This window comes from Aphelocoma coerulescens, chromosome 12, assembly GCF_041296385.1.
Source record: "Aphelocoma coerulescens isolate FSJ_1873_10779 chromosome 12, UR_Acoe_1.0, whole genome shotgun sequence".
NCBI lineage: Eukaryota > Metazoa > Chordata > Aves > Passeriformes > Corvidae > Aphelocoma > Aphelocoma coerulescens.
Window position 1 is genome coordinate 5,266,531 of NC_091026.1, and position 13,924 is coordinate 5,280,454.

At 59.8% G+C, this 13,924-nt stretch overlaps 1 protein-coding gene across 3 annotated transcripts in view; it reads left to right on the forward strand.

Annotated features, from left to right (window-relative positions):
• CACNA2D2 (calcium voltage-gated channel auxiliary subunit alpha2delta 2) overlaps positions 1-13,924 on the forward strand; it is a 208,562-nt gene that overhangs the window by 188,121 nt on the left and 6,517 nt on the right. For all 3 annotated transcript variants that reach the window (XM_069028438.1, XM_069028439.1, XM_069028440.1), the window contains 15 exons: positions 1,857-1,907; positions 2,071-2,170; positions 2,950-3,108; positions 3,604-3,711; positions 4,423-4,501; positions 4,679-4,728; positions 5,626-5,715; positions 6,052-6,120; positions 6,518-6,592; positions 7,061-7,135; positions 7,309-7,380; positions 7,685-7,756; positions 7,933-7,994; positions 9,413-9,489; positions 13,009-13,069. In XM_069028438.1, the coding sequence (XP_068884539.1) occupies positions 1,857-1,907; positions 2,071-2,170; positions 2,950-3,108; positions 3,604-3,711; positions 4,423-4,501; positions 4,679-4,728; positions 5,626-5,715; positions 6,052-6,120; positions 6,518-6,592; positions 7,061-7,135; positions 7,309-7,380; positions 7,685-7,756; positions 7,933-7,994; positions 9,413-9,489; positions 13,009-13,069 (1,200 nt within the window). The remainder of the gene's footprint in view (positions 1-1,856; positions 1,908-2,070; positions 2,171-2,949; positions 3,109-3,603; positions 3,712-4,422; positions 4,502-4,678; positions 4,729-5,625; positions 5,716-6,051; positions 6,121-6,517; positions 6,593-7,060; positions 7,136-7,308; positions 7,381-7,684; positions 7,757-7,932; positions 7,995-9,412; positions 9,490-13,008; positions 13,070-13,924) is intronic.

Genomic DNA, 13,924 nt, shown 5'->3' on the forward strand with positions numbered 1-13,924 from the left:
GTGTGGAGAGAACCCTGTGCCCCCTCACCACAGCCATGGCTGCCGGCACTCAGTCCTGGCCAGCATTCCCATCCAAATGAGGTAGCAGCTAGCTTGGAAACGATGAGCTGGGAGGATGGGGTGAGGAACAGGCAGGCAGCACCAGGCTGTGGCTCAGTGATAGCTGAGCAGCCATTTAGCCCACACCAAGTGAGGTGGGATTGAATGGGCTTCCCGTAGCCCAGCTGGAGGTGCTGGTATGGAAGTGCTGGTTATCAGCTGGAGCTGGGGGAGCCACAGCCCCATCCTGCCCTCACTCGCTGCCTAAAACTGCAGTCATGGAGAGGAGAGTGGGCACAGGCCTCTGGCACATGCCCAGGGAGCCCTGTATCCCAAGGGATCATCCCCCTGCCTGGCCCCCTGCCCGTATTAGGAGCTGCCCCCTCTCCTTGACAGAAAATTAATGGCCTTGCTACTATGGTTAATTGCCTTTGATTGCTCAACATTAATTATTAACTGTTCCCTGCCGGGGTGTCTGTGCAGGTTATTGCAGAGCGGGGACTGGAAGGCTGGTTTGGGGCGGGGGCTGCTGATGTGTATGGGGGCTACTGAGCCCAGCTCCCTGCCCACAACCAGGCTGGCCACCTGGTTGTCCACCCAGCCATGGAGGAGCAGCAGCACCCTTTGTGCTGGGGGACAGCACACCCCGGGGAACCCCCCTTCGGGGTCTTCTCCTGCTCTCACGCTGAGGTCCCATGCAGGACAGGACACAGCCTTTGCTGCTCCGGGGCCACGATCCTGGCCGCGGCCGTGGGGCCACGGGCGCAACTCGCCTGCCTTCCCCTCCCCTGATGAATGGCCCCATTAGCCACAGCCATCTCCTGCTGAGCCCAGGATATTCATCTGAGCCGGGCAGCCGGAGATGGATGCGCTGCCACAGCCCATTACGGGCAGCATCTTAGCTGGGCTCTGTGCAACACCGACAGCCCAGCCCCGGGGGCAGGGCAGGCTTCAAGAGCCCCTTCTCAGGCTGGCAGGGAGGAGACCCGTGGCCAGCTGCCCCTCCTACACCCCAGCATGAGAGGAAGCTGCTGAGGGATGCTGCACGCATGTCAGGAGGGCCCCATGTGCCAGCGTCCTGCATCCCAGCCGGGTAATCACTTATAATTAGGGAACATCAGGCCCTGGGATTAACAATCAGAGCCTGCCCCTTCCCCAGTCCTCCCCAGTAGTGGTGAGTAATTGATACTAATAACACACTAATTAATTCACACAAGGCCTGATCCTGATCAAGCCAATAATGAGGCTCCCTTGGCCTTCAGCCACGGCAGGATCAGGCCTCATGCAACCGCATGGTGAGGCGGGGCTGTGCCTGGGGATGGGTGCTGAGCACTGTGCCACCCCCTCCCACACAGGATGGCACAGCAGGGCTGAGAGCAGGACCTGGTGTTTCAGAGGGTGAGGAAGGGTTCCCTAATTGTTTTCAGTGGGGAAGATTTACGTAGCGTTATTATTTTTCCTCCTCGTAGCTAAAAATAACCTAATCAGCCTGGCCTTTAAATCTACCAGGGGGGTAAATAGCATCTTAATATGGATGTGTGTGTCAGCACAATCAGCACGCAGGAAAGGGCCTGCGATGATGGAAGAGTTTAGCATTTAGAGCTCGTTAGGCTGACACGGTGCGCAGCGGCAGGCGCTGGCCGTCTGCTGCGCTGTGCCACAGGAGCCATGTCCTCGCCTCCACCTGCCCACAGCCACCTCGTCCCTGCTCCTCACCACGGGGTCACCTCAGCCCTGGGTGCCTGGGGCTCCCAGCAGAGTCAGGGTCCCCCCCCAAAATGAGTCCACCCTGCTGACTCCACTCTGTACCCCTACAGGTACATCCAAGGTGCCTCCTCCCCAAAGGACATGGTCATCATTGTGGATGTGTGAGTACACGGTGGGGGCCATGGCTGGGCTTAGGCAGGCCAGGATGGTGACACAGCTCGCCAAGGTGCCACTGTCCCACCAGTGGCCACAGGGAAGCTGTGTGGGACAGCACAGCCCTGTGCTCCCTCGCTGCCAAGCCCCCAGCACCGCTGTCTCCTGCAGGAGTGGCAGCGTGAGTGGCCTCACCCTCAAGCTGATGAAGACCTCGGTCTATGAGATGCTGGACACCCTCTCAGATGATGACTATGTCAATGTGGCCTCGGTGAGTGCCATGGGGCAAGCGGAAGGCCTGTGTCCCCAGGCACCTCCCAGCTCCACAGCACAGGAGCCCTTTGCCCCCCCCGCACACACCTGGCTAAGGGCTCTGCACACAGAAATACCGCTTTTTGTCTTCTTAACCGCCCACCTGCACATAAGCAAGGAAATGGCTGCTCAGGGCTCGGCATGCAAAAGCTGCCCCCATCATGGGACATTTGGCAGAGATGTTCCTGGGGTGATCCCAACCAGCCACCTCCTGTCCATCACCAGCCACTGACACCTTGCACCCCACTATGTCACCAGCTTGTGACCTCACGCAGCACAGTGGCCGTGCCACCACATCTGTGTGTCGCTGGGTGCCCCTCCCCTGTCTGGCCACCAGCACCAGGCACTAATTAACGTGTCTGGCCTGGCTCCGTTTTCTGGATCACTGCTCCCCTAATGAATGGGCCCCATTGCCAGTAAATGAAGCCGTAAGTGAGAGGCAGCACCTGCTCCCTGTGACAGCACAGAACAGCACAGCATGGCTGCTTGCACAAGCTGAGGGGTCCTGCAGAAGTGAGGGTGCAGGTGAGCCCTGCACTGCCAGCACCCACACCATGCAGCTCAGTACTGGATTTGTCCCAAGCCAAGCTTCTGCCTCTGCATCAGCCCTCCCTGGGATGTGGGACACATCTGGGTCACCTGCTGCCTATGGAAGCTGAGTGTGATGAGTGGCTTGTGCCTGCTGGTGTCTGCCCTGTCCCCTTTCTGTGACCCACTCCCCTCCATTTCACCTCCCAGTTCAATGAAAAGGCGAAGCCGGTGTCGTGCTTCAAGCACCTGGTGCAGGCCAACATCCGGAACAAGAAGGTGTTCAAGGAGGACGTGCAGGGCATGGTGGCCAAGGGCACAACGGACTACAAGGCTGGCTTTGAGTATGCCTTCGACCAGCTGCAGAACGTGAGCTGGGGGCTGGGCCGTGGGCTGGGGGACTGGGTGCACCTGTGGGTGCTGGGGACAACGGGACAGCTCTGAGTGCCTGGCTGCTGCCCTGTGCTTGGGGCTTTGCTCTGCAGTGGGCTCCTTGTCCTCATTCTCAATGCTGGGGAAGACATCCCACCTCCTGGCATGCTGTAGCCAAGGTTTTGCTGGTGCTGCTCCCCTCTGGGTTCTTCAAAGTTAGCAGGGCCGGGTGGAGGGGCCAGACCCAACCAGATGCTGTGCCAGAGGCAAAATAAAGACAAATGGTGCTATTAGATGCCAAGTGGCATTAGCCACAACATCATTCCCCAGCTGACAATGTCCCTCCTCCTGCCCATTCACCCCAGTCACCCTCGCCCCAGAGAAATGGGCTGGGAAGAGATGAGTTGGGGCCAGCCCTCCTGGCTGCATCCAGCCCTGTGCCCAGCACTGCTGGCTCCAGGTGTGGCCTCAGGTGCTGTGTCTGCCCCACAGTCCAACATCACACGTGCCAACTGCAACAAGATGATCATGATGTTCACGGACGGCGGTGAGGACCGAGTGCAGGATGTCTTTGAGAAGTACAACTGGCCCAATAAGACGGTGAGAGGCTGTGGGGCTGTGTGCTGGGCTGGGGCTGCTCACCATGGGGGGAGATGGCCACTCCAGCTCCATTGCTGGCTTCTGCTCCATTTGCCTCCTCGCCGTCCTCCCTCCCCAACAGCCTGCTCCTGCACTGAGCCGCTGCCCTGGCAGTGGGTTTATAGCTGGCTCCCACCTTCCTGTGAAGGAGGCATGGGACCAGGCACACTGTGGGATGCTGGGGAGGGAGTGGGGCTGGTGGGCTCCCTGAGTGCTGGCCCTGAGAGGAGCACACCTCAAGTATGGAGACAGGGCTGCTGGCAGGCAGACAAACCAGCAGGAAGGTCCCCATTGCTGCCTAGTACCTGGAAACCTGTGGAGTGGGGGGGGTTCTGGCCCATGTATCACCCTCAGAGAGCACAGACCCCTCTGGGAGCAGTGATGCCCCAGAGCGAGGACCACCGGGGTAGGTGGCTTGGGCCAACACAGTGATGCTGGGGGACAGGACTGGCTGGCGACAGGACTGGCTGGGGCCAGGCAAGGAGAGACAGGGACTCCCTTGCTGCCAGCACAGCCAGCACTTGCAGGAGTCTTCTGTCCACCTGCACACTCTCCGTGGGCCCTGGCAGGCAATGCCACACTGTCCCTGGGGAGGTTGTCATCGGCTGGGAGCACCGGGTGCGGAAAACAAGGGTGCCTAATGGATGGCCCTCAGTGCACGCTCTGCCACAGGTGCGGGTCTTCACCTTCTCCGTGGGGCAGCACAACTACGATGTGACCCCGCTGCAGTGGATGGCCTGTGCCAACAAAGGTGAGCGGGGCTGGTACCCGGTGGCACGGGGGATTGCGGGGTGCTGGGCTCACCCCTCGGATCCAGCGTGCGCCACTACCAGCAAAGCACTGCCTGCAGCCCTGGAGGGATGGGCAGCAGGACAGCCAGAGTGCTGGACAGCTGGGTCTCCAGCTGCCTTTCTCTTTCTTTTCCAAGGTTACTACTTTGAAATCCCCTCCATCGGCGCCATCCGCATCAACACGCAGGTACGGCCGGAGCCAGGCAGGCAGAGCCGCCCCGGCTGCGCTGCCTGGGGGCGACTTCAGGCAGCCCCAGCCCCACTGGGGACAGCCCACAGGCTGGCAGCGAGTGTGGCAGTGAGCTGGGGAGCTGAGCTGAGCCCTCAGCCAGGCCCTGCGCTATTGAAATAAGTAATTCATCTTCTGCAGCTCCCCATGGACCTGCTGCCTTTTGAGTGACTAATTATGAAACATCAGGCGTTAATCAGCACAGAGCAGAACTGAGCGCGGGCAGGGAGCGAGTGTGGGCACGGCCAAGCTCGGCAGAGCCGGTCCTGTCTGCCCCACATCTCCTCTCACTGCTCCTTCTCTGCCCTTTTTCTTTATCAGATGTGCATGAGGTGCCATGAGGGCAGGTGATGAGGGTCCCCAAGCAGGGCAGCACCTCAGGGCAGGGCTGGCATTGTGGCACATGCACCTCCCTGCCCAGAGATCTTGCCTTGGCAAAGGGGAAACAGGAAAAGGGAAACCTGCCCCAGGAGAAGATTCCAAAAGGCTGGCAGTGGCAGCCAGGGAGAAAGTAGTGACATGGTCCAGGCATGATGGAGCAACCCCAGCCCCGGGAATGGCTGGGAGCTGGGGGGCTCTGGCTGGTGCTGCCTGGGCAGCCCCTGCCCTGCCTGTGCATGGCCAGTGGTGAGCAGCACCTTGTTTGCATCTTAATGGGCTTTTTGGGGTCCCAGCTGGAGCCAGTACCCCCAGGCTTGGTACCTGCCAAGCTCCCTCCCCTAGCTCAGCCTGCAGCTGGGGGCCTCATGCCACTAATATTCCTGGGGTGTGCATAGGGACAAGGGTGTCACCGGGCTGGAGCAAGGACACATCTGGCTCCCACATCATCCTTTCCCCTGTCCCATGTCCCTGCAGGAGTACCTGGATGTGCTGGGCAGACCCATGGTTCTGGCTGGGAACCGAGCCAAGCAGGTTCAGTGGACCAATGTCTACCAGGATGCCCTGGTAAGGACCCCCCAGCCCTGGGGTGCAGGGAGGGACCCCCAATCCCAGGGTCCTGCACAGCCCCAGGAGCAAGTGGGGACCCCCACCCCTGGGTTCCACACAGCCCCGAGGGGCATGTGCGTGGGGACACCAGTCCCAGGGTGCAGTTGGGGACACTGACCCTGGGGTCCCACACAACTCCAGGGTGCAGGTGGATGGGGACACCGGCCCCAGGGTCCTGCACAGCACGTGCCCCATCTCCCCTGTCGGGGGAGTAAACCCCCTCTGCTGCCCACCCCCAGCCCTGGGTCCTGAGGACAGTGAGGGGCCATGGGACATCCTCCTGTGCTTGTGCAGGGGCTGGGCCTGGTGGTGACAGGAACGCTGCCAGTGTTCAACCTGACGGAGGACAGCAGTGACAGGAAGGTAGGAGACTCTGCTGCCCCTGCCCTGGCTGCACTGGGAGCCCTGGTGTGGGGCCACTGTGGGGTAGGGAAGGTGCCCTGGTGATGGGTGTATGGCTGCAGGGGGAACACTGGCATCCCTGGGGTGACACCAGGGGTGACTGCCATCCCTGGGACCCAAAATGGCCTTGGCTAGCTCTCACAGTTCAGTGGGGACAGCTGACAGCTGCCAAGTTCCTGGGGGGTGCAGTGTTCCCTGGGGGGCTGGTACATCCCACCCTGTGCCCCTGCAGTATCCAAATCTGATCCACACGTCCCCAGAGGGAGAAGTCCATCCTGCTGTTTCCCTGTCCCCATGCTGGTGGTGGCAGGGTGACAGCCCTGTTCCCACTCACTTCCCTCCCTGCATTTCCTTCCAGAACCAGCTCATCCTGGGCGTGATGGGGATCGATGTGGCTCTCAATGACATCAAGAGGCTGACGCCGCGTTACAACGTGCGTGGGGGCCCCTTCTCCTGTGTGCCTGCCCTGCACTGCCTGATCCTGGTGTGGAATCCCTCTGATGGGAGCCCCAGGCTGTGCCCCAGCACTCCAGAGCACTTCAGCTGCATTGGCACCTAGCAGGAGCCATGGGTGCAGGCAGGGACTGGGACAGGCAGGAGAGCAGGGATCAAAGCTGCATTATGCTCTGGGACGCAGAGCAGAGCCAAAACCCTTGTAGGGTCAGCAGGGAATAAACCTTACAGGCCTGGGGAAAGGAGCAGTGGGAGAAATCCAGAGCCAAACTCTCACCCCAGGTGTGAGAGATTGCATTGTCCTGAGAATAGAAACAGCTGGATAGAACATGCTGAGCCCTGGGGGAGACGTGGGGTGAGCTCTGCCTGCAGAGCTGAGGGTGCTCACACCAGCTCAGCGTGTCAGAGCCACCTGGTCAGCCTCACCCCTCCTCCTGTCCTCCTGCAGCTGGGGGCCAATGGCTACGTCTTCGCCATCGACCTGAACGGCTACGTCCTGCTGCACCCCAACCTGCAGCCCCAGGTGAGGAGGGGCCCGAAGGGATGGCAGCCGGGGGGATTAGCCAGGCCCTGAGGGACACACGGCTTCCCAGGGTCCTGAGGCGCTAATTGTGGGGTTTGTGATGAGTTAGTCTGGACTCAGCAGTGGCTGCAGGAGCCCTGAGCCTTTCCCTGGCTCTCCCTTTCTTCCTGCAGATCATCAATTTCCGTGAGCCAGTGACGCTGGACTTCCTGGATGCTGAGCTGGAGGATGAAAACAAGGAGGAGGTGAGCAGACTAGGGACAGCTTTTGGGGCACAGGCTGGCCCCCTCATCTGCAGTTGCTAAAGGCACTCAGCCCCTCCTGGGCTGCCCTGGGGAGTGTCTCATCCTCAGGGGCCTGGCACAGCTCCCACGGAGCCACAGCGGGGACAGGAGCTGGGTCACTGTCCCCTGGGTGCCAGCATGATGAACCTCCCTGGGCTGCTAACCCTGCACCCCACAGGTCCCCAGTGCCACCCCACTGGGGTGGGTGCCCCCAGATGCATGGCTGGGCTCTGTGGCCCTCAGTTGTCTCCTCTGTGTCCCACAGATCCGGAGAAGCATGATTGATGGGAATGACGGGCAGAGGTTCATCAAGACCCTCATCAAGTCCCTGGACGAGGTAACACAGCAGGGGAAGGCGGTCACGGCTGAAACCGTCGCTGTGCTGAGCACCCAGAACCAGCAGTGGGGATGAGGGGTTGTGTCTGGCCCTGGGCTGGGAGCCAGGGCCCTGTGTCACCATGCCAGCAGAGTCCTGGCACCGGCCAGGCCTGACTGGCTCCCTCTGACCCACAGCAATACATCGATGAGGTGTTCCGGACCTACACATGGGCTCCCATCAAAAGCACCAACTACAGGTGAGTGTCGCTGCCAGCGCACCCAGACTGCCCTGTGCTGACTGGACCCACACCAGCACAGGGCTGGGGCTTGTGCCTGCAGCTCCCAAAGTCCCCGAGGCCACCAGGGATGTGTCCCATGGGTGGTGGGGTTGCAAATGCACTGTCACATCATTGCACACAGGCATTACACACAGGGCACTCCTCTCAGCGCTGCCTGCCAGTGTTTGGCTGCAGGGCTGGCATGCAAGGGGCCAGACAAGTGCCACCCCTGCTACCACCTGTCTGCCCAGCCAGGGCTCACGCAGGTCCCTGCCTGCTCTAGGGTGGGTGACAGTGACATGTGCCCACCCTGCTGCACAGGCAGTCTTTAAAGCCAGAGGAGAGCAAAGTTCTGCATTTGTCACCCAGTTTGCACCAGTTTGGACCAGCAGGTGTATAAGAAACACCCTGACATCATCATTTCTGTGCAGTACAACTCACATGCCTTCATCCTGGGAGGAGCTGTGTGGACCCCTGTTGCCCAGTGTGCCCTCCTTATCCTCCTCCTCCTCGCCACTCAGCTCAGGAGGGGCTAGCAAGGGTCACAGCCACTACCCAGCACTGCCAGGTGTCCCCAGTGCAGCCCCAGTCCCGTCCCCCATGGTGTCACCCCTGTGGCGCCAAGCAGCACCGCTGAGGAGGGGACAATGACACAAGGTGACATATCTGTAGGATGAAAGCCCTGTGCTCCCATGGCTCTGCTCTGTGGCAGAGGTATTTCCTGGGTCTCCCTGGGATGCCATCAGCACGGGGTGCCACCAACACTGAACAGAAAAAAGCCACCACTCTCTTCCTGACACCTGTGGTTTGGGGTGCCACCACCTCTGATGTACTTTTTGGAGTGCTACCACCTCTGCCCTGCTGGCTGCAATGCCCAGACCATGCTGCCAGTGCAGACAGGGTTATCTGAAGGGATGGTTTAGGGAGGAAGCCCAGATTCCAGTGGCTCTGGTGCAGATGTGACATCCGGTGAGAGTCACGAATGTGGTCCTTGCTTGCTTATTCCTGGCAGCACCTGGCACACACTGTCACCAAAGGCCAGTGGCCACTGCAGCTGGCACCAAGGAGTCCAGTTCCCCCTGGCAGTGTCTCCTGTGGGTTCAGCAGCCCCAGGACCACCTCCTGCCATCTCCTTTCCCACCCCTGTTCCACACCCTACATGCCAGATTCCTGGATGCCCCTGGGTGCTCTGGGGATGACTCTGGATGCCTAAGGATAGCGCTGGCTGCAGCTCCTGGAGAGAAGAACACAGCAGGCTGTGCAGGCCAGTGGGGCTGCTGCCTGCCATCGCCTAGGTCAAGCTGCTGCCACCAGGTGCCAGGCAGGGACTGGGAGTGGCCAAGGATTCTGGGTGGGTGTAAAGCCTTACACCAGGTGTCTGCTCTTCCTTTCCACAGCCTGGGGCTGGTTCTGCCTCCCTACAGCACCTACTACATCCAGGCCAACCTCAGCGACCAGATTCTGCAAGTGAAGTGTAAGTAGCCCCTGGCCCTCCCTGCCACCCTCTCGCACTCCCCCTCACCCCATGCCAGCCCGTGGCTGTTGGGGGGAGAAACACAAAGCAAAGACTTGTGAAAAGTTATAGGGATCACTGTGAGAGGCAAAATAAAGAGCAAAACTAAAGCTAAGAGAGGCATGAGTAGAGGTGAGCGCACAGAGGGAAAGCAATCTGCCTGCCTGGGCTGCCCCGGGGGCCAGGGTTTGGTCCTTAGGCTTTGCACCCCAAAATGCCAGCCCGGGGCTGCAGGCAGGCGCTGCCTGTTCGCCTCCCGGGGACGAGGGATGGCGCTGTAGCAGCCAGTTGATTTGTGAGCCTGGGGAAGTTTGCATGGATCTCTTTAATTTCCTTTGGTTTATTACAATACTTTGGTTTCGGTTTAAGCCATTTATTCTTTTTATGAGTTCGGTTTCGGTTGGTTTCGATTTTTGTTTGGAATTAATCTGTGTACGTGTGTGTTAGCCTGGCCCCCCCTTTCTCTCTCTTTCTCTTTCCCCTGACCCCCGAGCCTTTTCCCCACCTCAGGTCCACGCTGCTCCCAGGGACCCTCTCCCCTGTGGGAGAACCGGACCCTTCCCCTCTGCCCTCCGGTTCCCCCCGTTTCTCCCCCTCGGCCGCCCTGGGGGCCTTGACCCCAGCCCCACTCTGGATCCAGCCCCTGCCACCCCCTCCATCCGTGGGCAGGAGCCCTGTGTCCCTGTGGGGACAAGGCCAAGCTGTCCCAGTCCCCGGGAGGGGGGATCCCCCCGTCCTCCCCAGTTCTGCCCACCGTGCCATGCATGCCCCCTGACTCAGTGAGGACATTTTGATATCAAGACTGTTGCAACTGTTTGCTACTGATTCTCATTTTCCTTTGGAGTATTGAATATATATCTATATATTTCTCTAGTTATATCTTTGCATATTTTTTTTGTTCTTATTTCACCGTGGCCTTTTCTTTTCCTTTTGTTACTGGGTTTTTTCTTCTGTTTTCTTTTCTTCATGTCGTTTTTTGCAAGAGGTTTCCTTTTGGTATGATTATAATACACAATATTTTTATTCAAACATCGATTGAATAAAATATTGTTTGTGCCCCCCTTCCCCCTTTCCACCCAACCCCTTTTTTTTTTGTTTGTTGTTTTTTGTTTGTTGTTTTTCTTGCTTTCTCTCTATGGTGGATTCACACAGTACCAAACATCAAAATGAAGGGCAAGTATTTTCAGTCTCAGACCACTCACCTTCACCACCCTGTCCCCTGCCCCGTGTCCAGTCCCTCCCAGCCCCCTGCTTGCCCATCTCCCTGCCCGTTTGCCACGCCAAACCTGCAAACCGCCACCAACTCGCCCTTCCTCCCTTCTCCTTCTCCTCTTCCTCCTCCTCTCCTCCAGTTCCCTCTTTATTTGAAAGCAACATGTCTTGTTCTGTTCATGAGAGCTTTGTCACGAAAATCCCCACTCCCTCCCTGCGCATCACTCCCAAACCCGGTTTGATACCGTTCAAGAACCGATCTCGTATGAGACTGCCGGTTTTGATCCACGAGGTTTTTTGTAGCTAGTTGGATGCCCTGCTCTTCCTCCCCAAGGCTGCCCCTTCTTGCTCCTCTTCTCCCGCTCGTCTCCTCCAGCTCCTTCTCCCCCTCTCCTGGCTCCTTTGCTTCCTCCCCCCCAAGACAACTCAACCTGAAAGGGATAGGGCTGTGCAGGGAGCAGGGGGCTGTGGGATGGGTGCCCAAAGGTGGCAGGGATGGAGAGCAGGTGGGGGGCTCAATCCACCACTACCATCAGCCTCTGGGACAGGCTTTTTGGGGAAAGCCTACAAGCAGGAACCCTCTGCAGAGACAGGGATGGGACAACCTGGGGCCGTGCCTCCCAGCTGCACAGGTGACAGCGAGCCTGGCCCCATGGGCACGTGGGATGGCTGAGCCCAGGGGTGCCACACTGCCTGCCTCCACAGCTGCTCGGTGGCCATCCCCCCTGCCCTGGGGACCAGCATGGCATGGTTCAGTGTACTGTACCACTGAAGGTACGGTGTCCTGGTGCCATCTGTGCTCCTGGGAGCAGCCAAGTTTGAGCCCAAAGTCCTACCAAGGCAGGCTGAGGTGCTGGAGTCTGTTTTCCCCTGCAGTGGAGCAGGACATCACCCATATGACACAGGGCAGGATTTGGCCCACGTTCCCTCAATGCCAGAGGGGCCCCCTGAGGCCGGACCCACAGCTCCCACACAGCCCCACAACGGGCCAGGGGACACGCAGCACACATGGTCCCCATGGGACCCGCCACCACTCTCCATCCCATACAGCCCCCAGCACATGGCACCCACCAGCAGCCTGCCCGGCAGCACCCCCTCCCTGGCACAGGCTGGGGGGGCACTGCAGCAGAGGAGGGGCCATGGGGGACAGGGCCAGGCGGGCAGGACAGTGGGGAGGTGGAAGTGTCACCCTCAGCCCTGTTCTATCAGCCTTGAGTTGCCTCCTCCCAGCGCCCCTGTGATGGCAATGCTGATGGACCAAGTACGAGTGTTTTGTACTCCTCTCCTCCTCTTCCTCCTCCTCCTCCTCTTCTTCCTCTCATCGGCTTGTACCCAGCCCCTGCCTCCAGCCCTCAGAGAGCAACAGTCCAACCTCTGGCTGTGCCGTGCAATGCACCAGGAGGTGGCGGGAGGGCAAGGAGGTGGCAGTGCTCGTCGGGGGAGATGTTGTCCCCGGCGTGTCCCATACCACCCCTCCATGCACCCCCTAAGCCAGCTCGCCCCCGTGAGCTGAGCCCTGCATCCTCTGTCTCCTCTGCCGGGGGCATTCCCAGATACACCCCAAACGTGCTGGGCTGCACCCCCCTGTTAAAGCAGAGTGCGCTGGCGGGCGAGTGAGGATCCCCGTCCCCATTGGGATACCACCGCCCCGGGAGGGAGGGGGCACCGGTGCCCGGCAGCGGAGCCCATCAGCGCATTGCACGGCCCTGCAGCAGGGCGGGAGCCTCTGGTTGGACTGTCCTCGGCAAGGTTCCCCTCTGGCCATGTTGATGCCTGAACTCCCTTTATTTTTTCTCCCGACAACCGAGTGTTCTGGTGATCCTCCTCCGGCCAGGAGCGCAGCATGTGGTTCCCTGCCCTCGTCCACCACCCTTTCCCCGAGAGAGAGACGTCCCCCCGCCCTCCCGAACATGCATATATATATATACATGTGCGCACATATATATATGTGTGTGTGTCTGTGTGTCCCTGCGTGCCCGCCACCGGCCGCGCGTACGCGCCCGCGCGCCTTCAGCCCGCGACCGAGCAAATTCGAGCCGAGATGGGCAAACCTCTCCTGATTTGGCTCTAACCTTCCTTCCCGTGCGGTGCCAGCAACAGCAGAACGGCCTTTTCCTTCCTCTCTTGTTACCAAGAGCAGCAAATGCCTTTTTCTCTTTTTTTTTTTTGGTTCCCTCCCCTCTCTCTCTCTCTGTCCGTCTCTCTCCCTCCTGGCCCCGGCGCCCCCGTCCCCGCTCCCCGCCGGATAACCTTCCCTTTCTGTTGCAGATTTTGAATACCTGCTGCCCAACAACTTTGAGTCGGAGGGACATGTGTTCATTGCTCCCAGGTAGCTTTGCGTGTGCGCTTGCCGAGGTGTGCATCCGCCCCGGCCCCGCTGCCGACCCCGCCATCGCCCCCATCCTCGCCTCATCGTGCCTTGTCCCCGCTCCCCGTGCCCTGTGGCTGTGTGTGTCGTGTGCCCGCTCGGCCGCGGGGCTGCCGCCGGGACCCCGGCCCCGCCGCCCCCCCGGTTGCATCCAGCACAGTTATATATGCACCCGGTGCAGCCCGACCTCTGCGCGTGCATATATAGATATAGTTTCTGAAAATCCTGCCGAGCGAGGCGCCGGCGGTGGCATCATACAGTCGTGCTGGCTGCGGGGGAGGGGGGGAAGGATAAGGAAGAGGAGACTTCGGCTCAAATTTGGGATGCCCAGAGGGTTTGGGGACATGAGGACAGCATAGCGGCCGCTGGACAGACGGATATGTCCCCTTCCCTGGGCCATGCCACCCAGACTTGTCACCTAGCAGGGATGAAGGGCCATCCCTCAGTGCGGTGTTTGAGGAGCCCCATGGCTCTGCCAGCACCCTGCCCTTCCCGCTACTACAGTGCAATCTCTGACCAGCCCTAATTAACGTCATCAGCTAATCACCTATCTGCTGATAGGTCCTAATAGCAGCTAAACGTCCTGTTAGGGAGTGTTCTGCCAGTGTAGCTTTTGGGGACTGCAGTGGGTTGAGGTACAGCACTGCCACCTGCGGGTACCCCCCACCTTCCCAGCCCACAGCAGCAGTCACTCACACTAACTCTGGGTGGACCAGCCCAAAATGTACAGTCACTGCACAGCCCTGGCTTTTTGGGGAGCTTAGTCCCCAGGGTCTCTGCTGGGCAGTGGGGGTGAAGTCCAGGACACGTGGGAGC